The sequence below is a fragment of the Phoxinus phoxinus genome (genome assembly GCF_949152265.1).
Source record: "Phoxinus phoxinus genome assembly, chromosome: 20".
Classification (NCBI taxonomy): domain Eukaryota; kingdom Metazoa; phylum Chordata; class Actinopteri; order Cypriniformes; family Leuciscidae; genus Phoxinus; species Phoxinus phoxinus.
Genome location: NC_136895.1, coordinates 16993285 through 17013184, shown reverse-complemented (window position 1 = coordinate 17013184; position 19900 = coordinate 16993285). Strand labels below are relative to the sequence as shown.

At 37.1% G+C, this 19900-nt stretch overlaps 1 protein-coding gene across 3 annotated transcripts in view; it reads left to right on the top strand.

The window, feature by feature from the left end:
• Positions 1-19900, top strand: part of rabgap1l (RAB GTPase activating protein 1-like) — an 81271-nt gene that overhangs the window by 2014 nt on the left and 59357 nt on the right. For 2 of the 3 annotated variants that reach the window (XM_079593270.1, XM_079593272.1), the window contains exons 2-13: positions 2432-2615; positions 2723-2879; positions 3419-3629; positions 5164-5338; positions 5428-5588; positions 5794-5904; positions 8718-8784; positions 9648-9750; positions 11601-11767; positions 14848-14965; positions 19288-19381; positions 19519-19669. In XM_079593270.1, the coding sequence (XP_079449396.1) occupies positions 2478-2615; positions 2723-2879; positions 3419-3629; positions 5164-5338; positions 5428-5588; positions 5794-5904; positions 8718-8784; positions 9648-9750; positions 11601-11767; positions 14848-14965; positions 19288-19381; positions 19519-19669 (1653 nt within the window). In that variant the 5' untranslated portion in view covers positions 2432-2477. The remainder of the gene's footprint in view (positions 1-2431; positions 2616-2722; positions 2880-3418; positions 3630-5163; positions 5339-5427; positions 5589-5793; positions 5905-8717; positions 8785-9647; positions 9751-11600; positions 11768-14847; positions 14966-19287; positions 19382-19518; positions 19670-19900) is intronic. The other variant, XM_079593271.1, reaches the window with a different exon arrangement.

Below are 19900 nucleotides of genomic sequence, written 5' to 3'. Positions count from 1 at the left end.
TTCAAAATTAAAAACTAAAAAGAAAAAAATGAGCCTTGGTTATATACTGCACAGTTTCATACCTTATTGCTTAATTGAATCGTTCCTCTGTTTGCTCCAAGCACTCTCCTCTTCCTCCTCTGCTGGGTGATGTCATGAAGCAGATTTTCTTGTATTACATCATGGCTGGCCCTGAAGGAGAACTCAGGAGTGCACATCAGACCATTTTGAACTTTAAACGCTGTGTTGAACAGCCGGAAAAACGTGGCTCTTTCTCAGTAGTTCAGTGTGTGGATGGTGGCATCATGTGACTTATGCCGTGTAGTAACGCAGTCATTGGCAACCTGTTCTAATACAGTATCTGTTTTTTGTCCTTTAATGATAGGCGTGAGTAATACAGAAAGCACAGAAGAAAAACCATTGTTTCTAGAGCCTGTTTCTCCTGCTGCGGCCTGCAGTGTGTGTGTGTGTAGCTCATGCACGCCCAGAATAAGTGAGCTGCACCAGTTTTATCTTGGTTGAACATCTGAGACGTAGGCTCTGTTTAACAGAACTGGGTGGTGTTTAATACTGATCACTACAGCTAAAGGAGCATGACGTCAGTTGTGTGAATGTTTGTTTTTTTGTCTTATTGGAATATTTTTTTACTGATTTTATAGAACACAATTATAACATCAAGACGTGCATCGATTTTTTTTTTGCTCAAGATCTTATAGACAATGCAAGAGTCCAGGACTCTGTAAAGTCTATTCCAGAACATCCCAGAAAGTTTCAATGAATTTCAGGTCTGGACACATGATTGCTCATGCTCCCTCCCAACAAGTTGAGCCTGATGAATAGCTGGCTAATTCCAAAATAATGACCATGAGTTTGTAATTGCTTCAATTGTGTGTCTTTCTGCTGTATAATTCAATTTGAATGACTAACTGGAGCATTTTGGCGAATGTCTAAAAGTGCGTTCTCTATTTATGTTGAGCATGGAACTGGTACATAATGAAAACGAGGGGCGCACAGAGACCTTCTGTTAGCGTTGGGTTTTCTCCTGTGTGTTTTTCAATGGCTGTAATTGACGGCCACATGACTGCTCCGTGTGTGAATGTGAAGACCCTTTCACCCACCGTGGCGTGACCCCATGACCTGAGCTCAAGGAACCCACTGTAATGTCACTGCAGGTTGCTTTATCGGCTCGCCGCTTGTTAGAGTTCATCACGGTCATCACTGCTGTTACTGTATGTGAATAGTTATGCTCGGTGTCATTTCTGTGATAATGTGTGATGTGACTTGTGAAAATGAGCCGTGCGCTGGGTGTGAACATCTCTGGTGGTTTGGTTGAGAGCCTTTGCTCGAGCTACTTTAGGCTGTGAAGATGACACCTCGGTAAATGTGAGCTTGCTCGTTGAATCAGCAAAAACGTGCGGGATGGTTGATATCGGTTTCAGACGACACAGCTGTAATTCTTCGAGAGGAACTGGTGCTTTAGCACAGATTGATTGTTAGATCTGCTTTTTATTTTTATTTTAGCTCCTGCTTGACATGACTAGTATTTGAAGCTAAGATGTCATGTCATAATTGACCCTTTTTAACACATTGATTTTCCCATGTCTTATTGCACACAATTCTGTTCCCTGTTCTAAGAAAAACATGTTTTTTACAATTTCATTTGAAGTATAATACATTTTTCCACTTCTGAAGGGACTTTTCTTTTCTCCTGATGTCATCAATGCCTTGTGGTCATGGGGAAATTATAGCCTCATCGTTACAATATTAGGATGTTTTTGTTGTGGTTGTAGATTTCGAATAAAAATAGATCTGTGCATCAGTCTTAAAGTCTTAAAGTGGTATAGAGACATGCCACTTGTTCTGCCACCTGTAATGTGTTTCTTTTCATTTGATGTTTTTAACGCAGTGTTTATTTAACTGAACAATATTTGAAGACTTATTTAACAAAGTTATTTAACATATTTTAAGTTTTCAACTAGTATTTCATAAATTGATATAATTGATAAATAATATATAAAAAATCGTATATTATAATTCTCTATATGTGTGTGTGTGTGTGTGTGTGTATATATTAATTAATAAAGCAAATAAAATAGTATTTTCTTTCTTTCTTTCTTTCTTTCTTTCTTTCTTTCTTTCTTTCTTTCTTTCTTTCTTTCTTTCTTTCTTTCTTTCTTTCTTTCTTTCTTTCTTTCTTTCTTTCTTTCTATCTATCTATCTATACCTTATATATTACTGTTGTAAGCGGTCAGTGCTAAAAGCGCCTTGAGCAATTTCCTGAATACTGATATAGATTTAGCAGATCTAATAGAGTTACGAATTATTTAGTTCAATGGAGTTATTTAGTTACAAATGTAATATTTGAAGTTACTGATGTTAAAGTGCCCTGATAGTCGGCCTTAATGATGTAATCCAGCATGTACCCAGTGTAACCAGTCTGTCTTGTTGGTAGGGTTGCAGCAGCAGCGGGCCAAGTGGGTGGACTGTCCCAGGCTATCATGGATGACAGCTCCTCTCTGGGCAGAGTGAGCGGCTCAACTGAATCTGTGTCAACCGTCACCAGTGAGGAGTTTGTTCTTGTGCTGCCCACAGCTGGGGGTTCCCCCTCCAGCTCAGAGGGGAGGCCCAGACTCAAGGTATCTCTTTCCACAGCCTGCTCAGCATGCATTACCCATTTGTTTTAATGTGATAGTATCCTGGCAATAAGAAGGAAGTTCTGAGAATAATAATCTCTTTGTCTCAGATGTCGTGGAATGGGAGTGAGCAGTTGGAGCGGGCGATGGAGGAGGTGTTAGATGATGTAGGTGATGGGCCAAAAGCTGCAGAAGAGAAAGAAAGTCCTATAGCGCTCGGCTCTCAGAACAGACCGCCCAGCCTGACCGGGGACACAGCCCCCAATGGTACATCCTGCTCGCAGTGACTAACTAAATTACAAACATTCTGTTTTATTATTATTATTATTACAAAGCAGTCAATATGGTGTTGATTTATAATATTTTAAAGTGATGGTAAGCAGGTTTAAGATGCAAGGAAATCATATGCAGATGTAGGAAAGCTATTTGAGGAGATATTTGTGAGCGCACACTGGGGTTTCAGCAGATGCCATCTAAACTCACTCTCTGCTTCCTGTTGCCAATTGCTGTAATCGGGGTGGGGGGGCTCTGAACACACTTCCTCTCTACCTTGCGCACACTTCCTCATTCAGTCACTCTTGACAATGACCCTTAGATAAAACAGGTTTTTGCAAGCACAAGTTTATTGTTTGAGGATTGCAGTATGATATCGACAAAAGAATCTAAAGAAATAGTTACCATAAAACACATTTGCTCCACCTCTAAAATCTGATCTGATGTGCCACTTGATTTGCATTACATCTTAAAAGTAAAAAAAGACATGTTTCTGCAACCTTGTAATGACACTCTGTTGTCTGTATCCACAGAAGTATCAGCAACTGTTTTGGAGAGTGTGACAGGACAGGAGGAAGAAGACAGTGTGCAGTTCAGTAAACTGTCCTATCTCGGCTGCACCTGGGTGAAAGCCCCTCGTAACGAGACGGAGGCCCTGAAAGCCATGGCCACCCTGCGGGCAGAGAGCGCCATCCCCATCCCCATCACCCTCCATGTGCCCAACGGCCCAGACGGTTGTGTCCGGTCAGTTATTTGCCAAAAATTATAATCCTAACTCAGATTTAAACGTACTTTTTGAATCCTAGATTAGTGAAAATCTTTTTTTTTTTCTTTACATTTAAATCCTGAATGCAGTTTCTAGATTTAATTCATTCAATTTATTCCACATTTATTCGGCATTTAAAAAGAAATAATGCTATCAGTCAAATAGAAATGAAAAAGAAATTATATTATTTTATAGTATCATATACAGTGATAAAGGCCATGTCATTTGGCATTGCATTATAAATATACATTATTCCTATGAAAATACCCGAGATGGCTTGAAGAACATAGATAAACCATAATACTGTAGCAATGGTGGGTTAATTCTCTTTATGTTTAATCAGTCAAAATGTCTCTATCTGTGTTTATTGAACTACAGTGATCACTGGATGTTTTTGTCCATATTAGGGATTTCCTAGAACTTCTCCTGCTAGAACCGCCCTCAAGTATGAAACATAATTTACATGTGAGATTTTAGCGCTCCATAATGCTCACATTGTCCTATTTTGGGTACAAAAAACAAAAACAAAAAACAGATAGAAGTAAACCTATGATAATCCATAAGTTTTTATCCGAATGTGCACACTTTTGGAATAAAGGCCAGAGGGATGTAAATATAATAAAACACAGAAAGATTTATTTTGCGTTTTGATAATTTCGTACTATATTATTAAGCTTTTACTTTGATTAGCAGATTTATGTTCATATTTGAATCCCAGATTTTCAGTGTTTTCTCAGACTTTTGTACTCCACTGGACTCCATATTACATCAGATGCATCTCACAACCAGTTCTAATGTGTTTATTTGCACGCGTTTCCCCTGGGGCTTCATAAAAGCTTTTAAGATTGAGCACATTTAGAGACGAACCACATTCAACATTTGGGGGTGTAAAATGTGACTTCTCTTTAGTTTCTGAGTCCTTATGATCTTCACGGTGTGTGTTTGTCTGTCAAAAGCTAACACAACTGTCTCCTGAGCTGCTTTCAGGTTCGTAAGCGTGGTGTAGCACTTCTGTTTTCTCACCCTGTGCGTTTTTTCTTTTTCTCAGGAACTGGTGTAACCTCAGATCGATCACCTCACTGTTTCTCCTCTGTAAACCTCAGAAAGGACTCTTAAGCTAGCTAAACAAACTTTTGATGCACATGTGGAAAGTGCTGCTCTAATTCTAGTGACATTTTTACACTGTAACATTATTCATTGTAGTACTACTAAATTTAAAATACCCTCACTACTTATTTAGACTATATCTAAATGTAAATATCCCATTTAGTGTTAGTGATGGCACTATTAAAAGTGTGTTGACCTATTAAGCTGACTCCAGAAACGTTTCGCTTTTTGATATATATAAGTCTGGACTAAAGTTGATGAATACCATAAAATATTTCCGATTATGTGATGCATACTGCTTTGGGTTTTTCTTGCGATCTTATCAGGGTCGTATCGCAAAATGGACTGAACAAAAAGCACTCGACTTTAGTTATGACTTGTTTTTTATGTTTCTAATCACTCTAGGATCGTCGACCAGGCCACCGGAACAGAAATCGCATCTTTTCCCATCTACAAGGTGTTGTTCTGTGCACGAGGACACGAGGGATCTGACGAGAGCGACTGCTTTTCCTTCACCGAGAGCTACCGCAGCTCAGAGGACTTTCAAATCCACGTCTTCTCCTGCCACATCAAAGAGGCTGTGAGTTCAGTAATGTTTAATGTTCAAAGAGTCGGTCTTGATCTTGAAATGTAGAAATCAACTAAGCTCAACCTCCTTTCCTTATTTAGGTTAGTCGCATCCTCTATAGCTTCTCAACGGCCTTCAAGCGATCTTCAAAAGCTGCCACAGACATGCGAGACTCAGCGTTGCCACTTTCCCCCGATAGCGACGTCTTCACCTTCACCGTTTCTCTAGAAGTGAGAGAAGATGACGGCAAAGGAAACTTCAGGTCTGTCATTACTCACTTCTGGAGAAGCTTCAGTTCTGCCTACGTCTTGCTCTTTGTGTGTTTTATACTGTTGCTATTCATGAATTGTTGAATAATTTTTTGGTTTGTGTTGTTTAAAAAAAATCAAAATAGAAGTGTAATCTTCTCTCTCTTACTTTTGCTTTCCCTCTCTCTTGCTCTATATCTCTTGCTCTATATCTTGCAGTCCAGTTCCCAAGGACAGAGATAAATATTACTTCAAGCTGCGGCAGGGTGTACATAAAAAAGTGTCTGTTACTGTCCAGCAGATGTCCAACCAGGAGCTGGTAATAGAGAGGTGGGTTCTGGGATGTGGCCACTAGAGTTCAGAAATTCAGATGTTTTGTCATTTCCTTTTATTTTGCTTTATAATGACTGCCAGGGCCTTGCCTTTAAAGAAAAAAAAAAAAGTCATATGATTTACAAAATTTTTTAACTGAAAGTGGTGGAACACATTTAAGTTTTTTTCTATAGATTGGCAATAGGCTGTAGTTTGTCACAGGCACAGCCATGAACCACGATTAGTTACTTGCTATTGCTAGTCAAAAGCAGACAGTAGGACACATTCTTGTTCTAGGCTTTTTTTTGCAATATATTTAAATTGAAATGAGTTAAAAGGAAACAAAAAAAGTCTTTATGCTGTATTGTTCTTGTATAGTAATTTATTATATCTTTTACATTTTTTATGGCAACTATTACATGAAATATCATGCAACATCATATATACCGGTATATGATATATATTTGTGTTTGTGTACAGTGTGATATATATGTATGTATGTATATATATATATATATATATATATATATATATATATATATATATATATAATACACACAAATATATATGTATAATATCTATATATATGTGTGTGTGTGTGTGTGTGTGTATATATATATATATATATATATATATATATATACACAGTCGAGCTCAGAATTAATCATACCCCTGGTAAATATGATAAAAAATGGCTGTAAAAAATAAATCTGCATCGTTTATCCTTTTGATCTTTCATTAAAAAAAATTGGCAAAAGTCTAACCTTTCATTGAAGTAAAAGAATTGAAAGTGGGGGGGAAGTCACATTGTTAAATAAATGTTTTTCTCCAAAACATGTCGGCCACAATTATTCATACCCTTTTATTAAATACCCTTTTGCAATCTCCTTTTGCCAAGATAACAGCTGTGAGTCTTCTCCTATAATGCCTGATGAGTTTGGAGAACAACTGACAAGAAATCAGAGCCCATTCCTCCATACAGAATCTCTCCAGATCCTGCAGATTCCCCCAGATCCATGTTGCTGCTACTCTTCTTCAGTTCACTCCACTCGTCAGGTCAGGGAACTGGGACGGTCATGGCAGAAGCTTCATTTTGTGCTCCTTAACACATTTTTGTGTTGATTTTGATGTTTGTTTTGGATCGTGGTCCTGATGGAAGATCCAACCACGGGCCATTATTAGATTTATAGCAGAAGCCGTCAGGTTTAGATTTTTTAATCTGTTGATATTTGATAGAATCCACGATGCCATGTATCTGAACAAGAAGTCCAGGGCCTCCAGCAGAAAAATATGCCCACAACATTAAAGATCCAACGGTATATTAAATTGTACACATGGGGCACTTTTTATCCTTGTGTGCTCCAAACCCATCTAGCGTGTTTGCTGCCAAAAAGCTCTTTTTTTAGTTTGATCTGACCACAGAACCTGTGCCGTGTGAAGACCCAGTCGTGTCTGACAACTGAACATGCTGGAGTTTGTTTTTGGATGAGCGAGGAGCATTTTTCCTCAAACCCTCCCAAACAACATGTGGTGTTGTAGGGGTCGTTTGATTTTTTTTAAATAGGCTTTCTGACCCCAAGACTCAACTAATCTCTGCAATTCTCCATCTGTGATCCTTGAAGAGTCTTTGGCCACTCAAACCGTCCTCCTCACCGTCCATTAAGGCAAAATAGACACACGTCCTCTTCCTGGCAGATTCGTGACATCTTCAGTTGATTATAACTTCTTAATTATTGCCCTGATGGTCAAAATGAGGATTTTCAATTCTTTAGCTATTTATTACAGCCACTTTCCATTTTGTGATGCTCAACAATCTTTTGCTGCACATCAGAACTATATTATTTGGTTTTACTCATTGTTATGGATGATTAAGGGAATTTGGCCTTTGTGTTTCCTCATATTCAAACTCCTGTGAACAAGAAGTCATAGCTAGACAATTTCATGTTCCTAGTCACCCTGGTGTGCTAAAAAAAAGTGAATATTAATGGGAATATAGTTCAGAGATACTTTACTCATAAAAAATTCTAGGGGTATGAATAATTGTGGCCAACGTGTTTTGGAGAAAAACATTTATTTAATAATGTGATTTCCCCCCCACTTTCAATTCTTTTACTTAAAAGAAAAGGTTAGACTTTTGCCAATTTTTTTAATCAAAGATCAAAAGGATAAACGATGCAGATTTATTTTTTACAGCCATTTTTGATCATATTTACCAGGGGTATGATTAATTCTGATATATATATACTGTACACACACACACATACATATTGTTTGTATATATCGTGTTACAAGTATAAAGTTGATCATATATATATATTTGTGTGTGTGTACAGTGTAATATATATATATATATATATATATATATATATATATATATATATATATATATATAATACACACACAAATATATATGTATAATATCTATCTATATATGTGTGTGTGTGTATATACATATATATATATATATATATATATATATCTATACACTGTACACACACATATTGTTTGTATATATCGTGTTACAAGTATAAAGCTGATCTATAATTGTGTTTTGGAGTTGAAATATATGTGATTCGTTGTGCAACCACTAGATGTTGCTCTAGTTACAGTAGAGACAACCCTCTTCACTTTGAGACTTGCTATGAAAATGAGCCCATCACAAATGTTGCCACACCTCACAGTGACATCAGTTCCTGTCTGTTAAAACTAGTGCTGCTATTTCATATAGTGTATTACTTGATGAAAGAAGCTTCAAATCACAATGTCAAAATGTTATGTACATAATAAATAATACTTTTCCTCACAATCAAAACCATTTGCTTGCTGTCCAGGTGCTTTGGGATGCTGCTGAGTCCTGGTCAGAAAGTTCGTAACAGCGACATGCACCTCCTCGACATGGTGAGACACATTTCTGGAGTTTTCCCCCAGTAATCTCGCAATGCGACTGCTCGGGGTTGAGCTGTTATAGCTGTACCTCAGGCTCAATATGAAATGTTAACCTTTCTGTTGCCAATTTTAGAAACACTTAATGGAAATATAGGCTTTTTATTATTCATTAAAAACATCATTTTACAAAGGCCCTTGAGCGAGTTAAGCAATGGCGATTTGCACATCAAGACTAAAAACAATTAGCAGTTCAATCACGCGTAATTGGGTTCACAGGGATTCCTGAATCAAACATCCTACAAGGCTTAATGTCACACTTTTCCTCAAGAAGCTTGTTGCCATCTGGATGGTGTAGACAAATGTCATCAATTGATACTTTGCCCAAAAGTGTCTATATAAGAGCCATCAATAGATCAAAAATAATCATGATGAATCCCTTTTTTAAATTGTTTTATTCGTTAATGCAATTAATCTCAAGTCTGCTTTTTCCTTTTAATGTGTACTGCATGCTGTTTCAGTTCCTCTTCTAAAGAAACAAACCAATTATGTATAAAAAATATCTTATTAATGCTGTAGCAGGTGTTTTTCATTTGATAATGTCATATTTGTGGAGTTTATCCAATGAAATTCTGCCCCGCAAAGACTGCAAATGACTCATATGGGTTTGATTTATAGATATTTAATTAGCTTTAATTTAATTTAATTTAATTTCCTTCAACCAGTTTTTAGAAATCACACACTCAAATGAATAAACGCTTGTCCTATTAGATAAATGCACTTGCTATCTTAAATTTACCACCGTTAAACTTATTTAATGAATCTTTAGTCTTTATAGAAGTAGGAAAACTTGACTTTTTGTGTGGTTGTGTTTGAAGGAGTCAATGGGCAAGAGTGCCGATGGGAAGGCGTATGTGATCACTGGCACCTGGAATCCCAACACTCCGGCTTTCCAGGCACTGAACGAGGACACGCCGAAAGGTGAAAGCTAATACACAAACTCGTTCACTTCTCAAGTGTCTCTAGTTCTTTTCATTGCACATCAAGCTGTGGCCAAGTTTACAGGTTTCACTGAAATTCACACTCCTTCCTGCCATCTTTTGTGTCCTTCTCACATTACTTGCAAGCCATACAGTTTTCAACACTTTGAGCATGCTGAGTTTCTGTTCCAGCAGCTTTTCTTATCATGGACAAAATGTGTGCCATCTCTCACTGACAGCAATATAGTTTGAATTAATTTTCATCTCAATTTGGCCTGAACTAGAGGATGACTAATAAGGGGTTCATTAATGGATCATTATTACCAATATGTAGATTATTAATGTACCGGTATGTCTGTATGTGTCTATATGTATGTTTTAATTTTTAAAAATTAAGGAAATAATCATAGAAAATTTAAATTATTTTAAAGTATAACTCTAGTAGTTCTTTACTAATAAATTACAGAATATAATATGTGTGTTAAAAATACATTATATAATGCATACATTATATATATATATATATATATATCATATATATATAAACATATAATTTAATATATTTAATTAATACATTTTATATTAATACCATATACAATTTAATTATAGTAAATTAAATATATATATAGGTTATTTTTTATTTATTGACAAATTCTTGTTTAATTTTATATCATTTATATTGTTTAATTCAAAATGATGATTTATAAATGCTAATGTTTAACTTTGTACATTTTAAGTCATGAAATATAATATATATTATATTTAATATATAAATCTATTATGTATAGCATTTATTTCTATAAATACATTTCTATAAATTCCATATAAAAATTGTGATTGTAGTGTATGAAATATGCATAAACTTTATATATATACATTAAAGTTTATGCATATTATATATATCAAATTATTCCAAATTCACTCTAAAATATTTGAATATTCATTGACAAGGCTGTTTGTAAATTTAATGACAAGAAAACATATTGATTAAAAAAATGTCAGGATGACTTGAGTGGTCCAACTTGGAAACAGGAAGCAGTATTGGCCTCGAGTACCTGTAATCCTCATCACAGTATACTGTATGTATAGTTGATTTGGTATGAGGCCAAACTGCAGCTTTAATGTTTTTTTGTGAAATTATATGGAATTTACTTAGAAATTAAATTCCAGTCTGGTTGATTCAGAAAGCCACCTCAGTTTTAATAACGTTCAATTCCGCGACCTGAATGAACCTGAGTTTGTCATTTCAGGTCTACACTTTATTACTCTCTAACATTCCACGGACCTCGTTGTGGTTTTGTGTCCGTTTGTAAGTCTCAATCGAGACCCACCACAGATCTTCTATTATTTACCTTCCCATCTTTCTCCCCACCACCTTTTCTGACCTGACTCTATCGTAATTGGAATCTATTTTCAGCGATTCCCTCATAAATCTGTAGCTATTGTCGTTCTTGTTTCCTGTTAATTGAAATAATAAAAACCCCTTAGTCTGAAACAGGCTGGTTTTCACTGATTTGTGGTTTCGTAATCTGAGAGAGAATAGCTGTTCCCAGAATGCTACATTCTGCCACACTTGACTAGAGATTTTAGTTTTAGAAATGTTACTTTTTTGCTGTATGTCTGATTCGACTCTTAGTTTGTGATTAAACGAGATGAAACGTTACGTGACTGAAACTTTTACACTTCCGTTAAAAGAATATGTAATGGGGAAATAATGTGGGCGGGGCTTGGTTTGATCTGTTTTCAGTTTGATTGGATGATGAAAAGTGGGTTTGTGAAATTACTGGTTAATATTCTCCCTGCCCACATCGAGGCAGTTTTGTCTTTAATTGTGAACTTTTGCCCCTCCAGATAAGCAGGTTTACATGACGGTGGCAGTGGACCTGGTGGTGACTGAGGTTGTAGAACCTGTTCGGTTCCTCATGGAGGCGCTAGTGCGGGTCTATCCGGCTAATGAGAGGTTCTGGTATTTCAGCAGGAAGGCCTTCTCTGAAACCTTTTACCTCAAGCTCAAACAGGTACACTCCTAAAACACACACACACACACACACACACACACACACACACACACACACACACACACACACACACACACACACACACACACACTTACATATTATTCATATATGCTGAATCCTAAACTCTAGTGCTTTACACACAAATATTTTGGATAAAATTAGGTTATTTCATTATTGTCATTACAATTAAAGGTGATAACGTCAATTAAATAATTGGTAAAAATTAAAGCAAGAAAGAAAAAAAATATTTCACCCTATTTCACCCCCAAAATTTTTGTTTTATTATTATTATTTTTTAAATAAGTAATAAGTAGTTTTTTAATGTATTATTTTCTTAACAATTAAAGGTGATAATATTTTATTAAATAAAGTAATTGGTGATTAAAGGTGTATCATTTAAAAAATAAAACTTACTCTGAAGCCGGTACCTTTCTTATTCTTCTTTATTTCATTATAATTAATTGCGTTAATCAGTGAAATAAAAGTTGTATAAAAAAAAAAAATTTGATCTTAAATTAGGTGTCAAAAAAAATACACATCTATATCAATATCTATATTGGTGAAATATATATATATATATATATATATATATATATATATATATATATATATATATATATATATATATAAAAATATATATATATATAAAAATATATATATATATATATAATCACCTTTAATTGTTATGAAAATATTGTGATGGTGCCAAAAGTCTTTTAGTTATCAGGGTTTTAAAATAAAATAGATTTGTTTCCAGGTCATATTTCAACCCCTGAAAATATCTTGACAGGCTCTGTAATGGCCCGTTTCCACTGAGCGGTACGGTACGGTACAGTTCGGTACGCAATTATTTGCGTTTCCACTGTCAAAAGCTGTGAATGGTACCAAAAAGCCGAACCGTACCGTACCACTTTTTAGGTACCCTTCCATTGGGGTACCTAGCACAGTGGAACGGTACTAAAAGGTGGAGCTAGATCACTGCAGGACGTTGATTGGTTGACAGAGAATCGTCACTTGCGCGTGCTACAAGAGGAATGACAACATAAGAAGCGCCATTTTTTAATATAGTTTAATATAATACTACTGTTACTGTATCACGAAATGTAATTTTAAGAGTTTTTCAGGCGAAAATGTAGTTGTTTAAAGCTCAAATCTGTGGTTTATTTATAAAGATGATTATTTTTTTCCCCGGTTGTGAGATCCATGTGTTCAGCGGGCGCTCGGCGCTCATGTTTCCCGGCTGGATGAGCCTTTCCTCGGCTAGTTCGTCGCTGACTCCGACGGTAGTGGTTAAACATAAGATATAATTCGTTTTGTGTAGACCTAACGGGCGATCTTTGGTCTCGTGAATATATAATGAGTTCCCTGTCAATCGTTTTGGCTGAGGGCTAAGTTTAGTTTCATATTAACGTTATTTGTGTTTACTTGTAAAGACTAGAGCGCTGCATTTGGATATTTGACTGAATTGTTTGCTTTATTTATTATTGTATAGCTTCTTGTACTTTACTTAAAGTTTTATGTAGGCTATTATTGATAAAACTGAAATTTTACAAAAAGAAATATGGTTTATTGTCATTTTTTATTACAAGATTATCACTGATGTTTATTGCAACATTTGTACAAATGCATATATTGCCTGGAATATGTTTATTTTATTTATTTTTTTAAACGAAAAGAGGTAACGTTAGGGTTGTGTTTTAAATTTCGTTTTGTTATAAATAGAATAACGTATAACGTGCAGTGAATAATCAATATGCGTTGCGCATGAACCACATTTGTGTCCCTATATGTTTAATTTATTTAAATGAAAACGAAAAGAGGCAGAGTGGTGTTTTATAACATATTTCGTTTTATTGTTGCTTAAAATGTACATACCGAGTGACAGAGATAACCGGAGTAGCAGCGCGAGCTGAGTGACGCTTTTAAGAACGCGCTGTAGCCTACCATTTGCATGTAGGAGTCGCACATGGCAAGTACAAACTTTGCGTACTTGATATTGAGAAAATCCTAATGTCGGCGCTTGTCTTCTTGTGACAAACATCATACATGTCGAGGAGCAAGAACTAGATCTGCTGTATGTCATCCATTGTAGTTTACTATGTTCTTCTTCGCGCGAAAATGACGTAGATCGAAACACCACGCCTATCAGGTAAGGGTACTGTTGGCAGTGGAAACGCTAGCCAGATCATGGTTAACAGACCCGAACCGTACCGTACTGTCCCGTACCGTACCGTACTGCTCAGTGGAAACGAGGCATAAGATTCACTCATTTCTCACGAAGCCTGTGAACCGCCTATGAACAGTTCTAGACTGCCATATAGTGGCTGCGCAGATGGAGAACAAACCTTGAGGAAGGAAGTGAGCTTTTGTGAAGGGTGAATAGGGGCAGTAACTCCTGGAAGCTGTGAAGCGGCAAATGGAGGCTTTGTATAATTCGTAGCTTAATAAGAGGCCCGGCGCTCATTATCATGCTCAAGTAATTAGAGCTTGCAGCCTGCATCTCTGCCTGATTGCCTCTGTAGCTATCTTATCGCAGAGAGAAAGAATGCCTGGGCTGTAGTTAAAAGCTAATTAAAAGATAATATTATGGCGTTAGCGATAGACCCAGCCCATTCTCCACGTTATTTTATTATTCCGTATTTGTTTGCGCTGCTCATTAGGTGCGAGGAATTAGCGTATAATTATTCTGGCTGTAAACATCATTCTTCGCCTGTAGTACAGTTCCACTTTGCAATTAAAAATGGAAACGACGGTTTACATAAGAGCCACATGGCGCGAGGGAAGCAGTGTCAATAGAAATGTTTGTAAGAGTTACTTGAAGCGGAGTAGTACGGGTGTAATCTCTGCAAACCTCTTTTTCTATCGCCACTTGCTTTAATTGTGTGCAATTATGTATTTGTTGTTTCCACTGAAGCAGTAGCGAAGGTGAAGCTAACTTTCAATGCTACGCTCTCGCTGCACGCTCGCCTCTTAAAGGAACAGTTCATCTATAAATTAAAATTCCTACTATATATATATATACATATACATACATAAACACATATTTATATATTGCATGTTTTTGCTCTATATGTTTGCAGGGCACCGGGAAGGGCAGCCAGGGAGATGCCATTTATGAAGTGGTCAGCCTGCAGAAACACACCGAATGTGCGGCTGGCCTCCTGCAGTCTTCCACGGAGGAAGAGGAACCAGAGGAAGGTATGTCACCGTCTAGTTTATCTGAGTGCTTTCCTGTGTTTTATGTTTGTTGCCATTTCGAGGCCTCCATTTTAAGGTGAAGTCTTTTAAAGGAACCCTACACTTTTGTAGTCTGCTGAAGTCCACTTACAATGTTAGTCATTTAAATGTATTTGACCATTTTACACACTATCTCTGACTTTAAAGTCGCCATGAAATCAAAATGGACATTTCTTAATTTATTTACGGAATTATTCGATTTTTTTAATACGATTGGATCGGCTTGTGATTGAACATTGATGCCTTAAAGTAATTTAATTTCCATGAGAGTTTGCTGACTTGTCCAGTCTCACAAATACAGGGGAAAATGACCAACTCTAAACTTAGTCAGACGGCTGTTCAGAGTGAGAGAGGGAGCGAACTTATGTGTGTACATGCGGACTAAAAAGAACAGATTGCCTTGGCAGCAAAGCTTCAGCAGGTCCATTTGTTTTGCTATTTTTTTATTTTTATATGTCAATGCTAAAACATTAAGTGAATGAGATCATCCGTCCAGATCCCCCCCCCAAATTTTAACATGATCAACGTTCGCGGCCCTTACTTTTTCCTGCCTGCGGTTTGGCAGCACGAATCCATCGCCAGCTTTAATTTAGTCTCGGCCCGTAGCTCGAGGTGAAGTGTATCAGCCGTCTGTCTTTTTCGCCAAGCGGAGACGGCCTATGTTTTTGACAGGGTGCCACAAGCCGGAGATGTGAAACCCTGGCGTCTTTCAAGTGGTTATCAGCGCCCATTTCAGAAGAATGGATTCCAATTTGGTTAAGTGGTATTGGCTCTCTGTCTCTGTGTGTCATCTGACCACCTGGAACTGGCCGCGTTTTCTTTTTTCTTCTGTTGTCTTGGGTTCTGCTCAATTGGTCTTTTCACACAACATGGAGTAATGATTACATGGGTTTGAGTAGCATGTTAAATATCACTTATAGGGCCGTTCTGCACTATTCACTACCTAATGTCCGTGAACAGTGTGATAGTTGCATATTTTTTATGTTTATTTGCGGTGCTCTCCGCTCGCTAGGTGTCCATTATAAGATAAATGCTGTCTGAATATTCCTAGAACGTTTTGTATAGTATACTTGGAGCTGAGAAGAATGCAAGACTGTTTACATAATATAAGTAAAGTTGAAGGTTGCCAGATTTGGAGATTGTTAGTATTTTAGAAAGCATTAATACAGGGACTCCATATGTTGGTAAAACAGAGGTGGAGTTAAATGCGAATATGTCTTGTTACAGATAGATTTCCATAGGCTAAGCAAATTCTTTTCCCACATGGTCGGGTCTCAGATTTGATAACATGTAGAACTAAATTAACTCTTGTAACTCATAAATCATTTGAAAAATATATGAATATATGAACATTTAAAGAGAACGGATGTATCCAGAGTAAATTTTGGCACACTTTTAAATGTTTTATTTATTTATTTAGTCAACGACTAGCTGACCAATCGACCTTAAGAGCCGCATTTGTATAATCAGGCCAGTTTTACCCAATCGACTGGCAGTTAAAAACGATTTGAACAGTGGAACAGAATGCACAAGCATTTTTTTTTAGTGTCTTTAACCAAAAATTGTGGCAGAAAAAAAAGGACCAGAGATGCAATACAAAAGCAAATATGTCTGTAAAATTAAAAAACAAAAACAAATTATATATATATATTGTGTGTTTATATGTACCGTATATATATTTATACAAACATACATGCATGTATATTAATGGCCACTTGACCAATGCCAAATTTGTATTTATTTATTTTTACATTTTACAATCATTATGTGCCAGTGCTAAAGCATTCTGGGTGGTCTCTGGGTTATGGATTTATTTTAACAAACCACCTTAGAGTATGAGCACTATTGATAAAATTAACTGAAATGGTCACAGATATATTGTCATGCATAAATTATTTAGCACCCGCATATTTTCCACCCACTATTGCATTTAATCAATCGCAACTTCTCTTGCGTAGCATCCCTCTTCTTTTACGAAATAAATGAAAGCTTTATTTTTATTCATCTTTTGATTTGTGCAATTTATTCTGGTCTGTACAAGAAAATCTTTGTTGTTTTTGTAAGTGTTCGTCCTCGCCATCTTTCTCTACCATTTTTGAGCTCTGTTGGGGAGCCAGATGGAAAAGTAGATTCATCCGCCTACATCTGCTGCCGAACCGCCATGTCACCTTGCGACAGAGGCTCTGCTCAAGGCTGGTCTGTCTTTCGCTCTCTCTCTTTCTCACTCTCTCCCTATCTCTATCTCTCACTTCTTGCAACGTTGCCAAGGCACTTGTGCAGTAAATGTAAAAAGAAGCCCTTTAAAAGCATTTCAAAAGAAACCACTGTGTTCCAGACCTCACATCGGGGATTGTAAAACGTACAGCATTTGAGGCTATTGCTGGAGGTCGTGAACATTGTAAATGGGCTCAAAAAGCAGTGCCTTGCGCGTCCTTTATTCGATGACCCGTAAATTCATCCCTGCTTTCAGCACTACAACCGTTATAGTTTTTTATTCGAAGATCTTTACATTAAAACTCACTTCTTCTTGCCATAATTACCATATATTTAATCACAGCACTCCCAGTGTTTTTTGGTCTTACATGGTTATCACCACCAGATGCATTACCATTCATTCCCTCTGCAAACATCTTTACGGGCGGCCATTTTGCGGACACAGACCTTGAGATATGGGCAGAGAGTCTGCTGGTCGGCTCTTAATGACCTTTGCAGACATTAAGTCCAAGACATTTTCTTTATCACCTCAAGGCGTGACAGTAATCTTGGCACTCCGAGGCCCTGACTAATGCAGGTGTGTATGGCGTATAACTCAACTCGGTCTTCTGGATGCTGCAAGGACGATTCTGTAATTTGTAAGTCGTGCAGCATCCTAACATGTCCGAATTGTGTCATTCGAAGTGATGCCAAGCAAGGAGTTTAGAGTGATGTTTGCCTACAACATGCATATCTTGTACTTTCGTAGACTCTCACCAAAGGGTCACGACTTGAGCTTAACCGAAAGTAGACTTCCCTAGTTCTCATTTCGCTCCGGCACATGGACCGTCTGTGGGATGTAGTTTTAGAAATCACATCCGAAATCGCATACTTCCCTAATATATGAAACCGTATGTGAAAAGAGTAGTAGGTCCTAATTCACAGTGCACATAAAAGAGGAAGCTAAAAGTACGGATGACTTCCTGCTTCCACTGAGATTCTGAAGTGTGCATACAGTGGGCACTTTACTCTCCCATGAGGTCCACGGGAGGGGATTTGTGAATGGAAGTGAAGCAACGCAATTGACACTGGTAGTTCTCATGATAATGACAACATGTCAGAATTACATTCATACTATAGTATGCGATTTTGGATGCAGCCTTTGTAATCATATCGTCGGGAATGATTTTAGCGCTTGAAAAGAAAGGTCTACTAGTGTGCACATGCTGAACGCTGAAAGGCTTGCACGTTTAACTCCGCAAGAGATGGAAATAGTTCTTAATAATGATTGGTTACATTTAAGTATCTCTTTCAGTCACATTCCCCCATGGCGAAATCCAGTCGTTTCAATTGGAATCCACGCGATCTAGAATTTTGCGAATTTCATTAAGGCGAAATTTTTTCTCAAGCTGATTTTGCTACTGGTTAACAAACAGAAAGCTGCTTGGTTTCAAAGTGACTTTTGTGTGAGTGGTGTTTCATACATCACTACACTATTGTCAATGAATGGATCTTTTTTAGCCCAAAAATAACCTAAAAATGTTGTTAATGTGACCTCACCTTTTAGTCATAGTTTGTGTCTATTGAAAACAATATATTACCTTTATTAATATAGTAACTGCCTTCAGATTTTAGTCAGTGGAAATACTTAGGTTGATGATTAAAGTCCAAAATGAGCCCATGTATTTTAGCATTTAAACAAAACAAGTACACTATTGTAAGAGTATTGTGAATTATTTATGCTTTAGGTCACTGTCTATGATTACTTGCACATTTACTAGTGCGTAACTCTGTTCAAGTTCACTTATGCATTTGCAATATTATTACACAACATTGTTTATGTTGTCTACACATCTTATCAATCTCATATGTATAGGTTGCGTTTCAGTGAGTTCATTAACCCTCAGGCAAAGCGCTTCAGTTTACTGCTACATATCGAATCAATCCACAACTAATCTTGTGTTCTTTTTTTATTGTTATATTTTTGTCTACAGTATGTTTTAATTAAAACATGTCGTGCATTTTTCTTCTTGTAATTATTGGCAAAACAAAACGGTAACGAACATTTGTTTTTGTCCCCCGCTGTACAGATAGCGACAGTGAGATCTATAGTGGGACAGGAGACGTATCAAAGGACTGTCCCGAGATGATTCTGGAATCCTGGGCAGGGATCCTCAAGAGATGGTAAGACTTTTGGCTTGACTTAAAACATTTAAGTTGGTAGTATGGCCAGATTTGGAGTGCGCAGTCTATATTGAACACAACTGCAGAAAACGAACTCGGTTGTGCTGCATTGACACCGTCTGTCTTCCACATGTCAGGCAAGGAAACCTGTTGGTGCGACCAAAGGGTCTGTCTGCTCTGGTGAAGCCTGGGATCCCGGAGGCCTTACGAGCTGAAGTATGGCAGCTCCTGTCTGGCTGCCACAACGATCAGGCTTTGCTAGAGCAATACCGCATCCTCATCACCAAGGTAAGATTGGAGAACCATTACAGCTGTTTTTTTTTGTTTTCGAAAAGCCCATTTTTATCCAACTAGCGTATGCGTTTCTCAACAATGCAGTCGCAAATCCACATTTAGGGTCTTTTTATTTTTTGATCATTGCTATTTTAGGAAATCTAGCAAACGCTCAACAGCAAAGTGTACCATGGGAGGTTGTACGCGTTGGTTGGTTTTGAAGTGAAATTGAAAATTGCTTTAGAC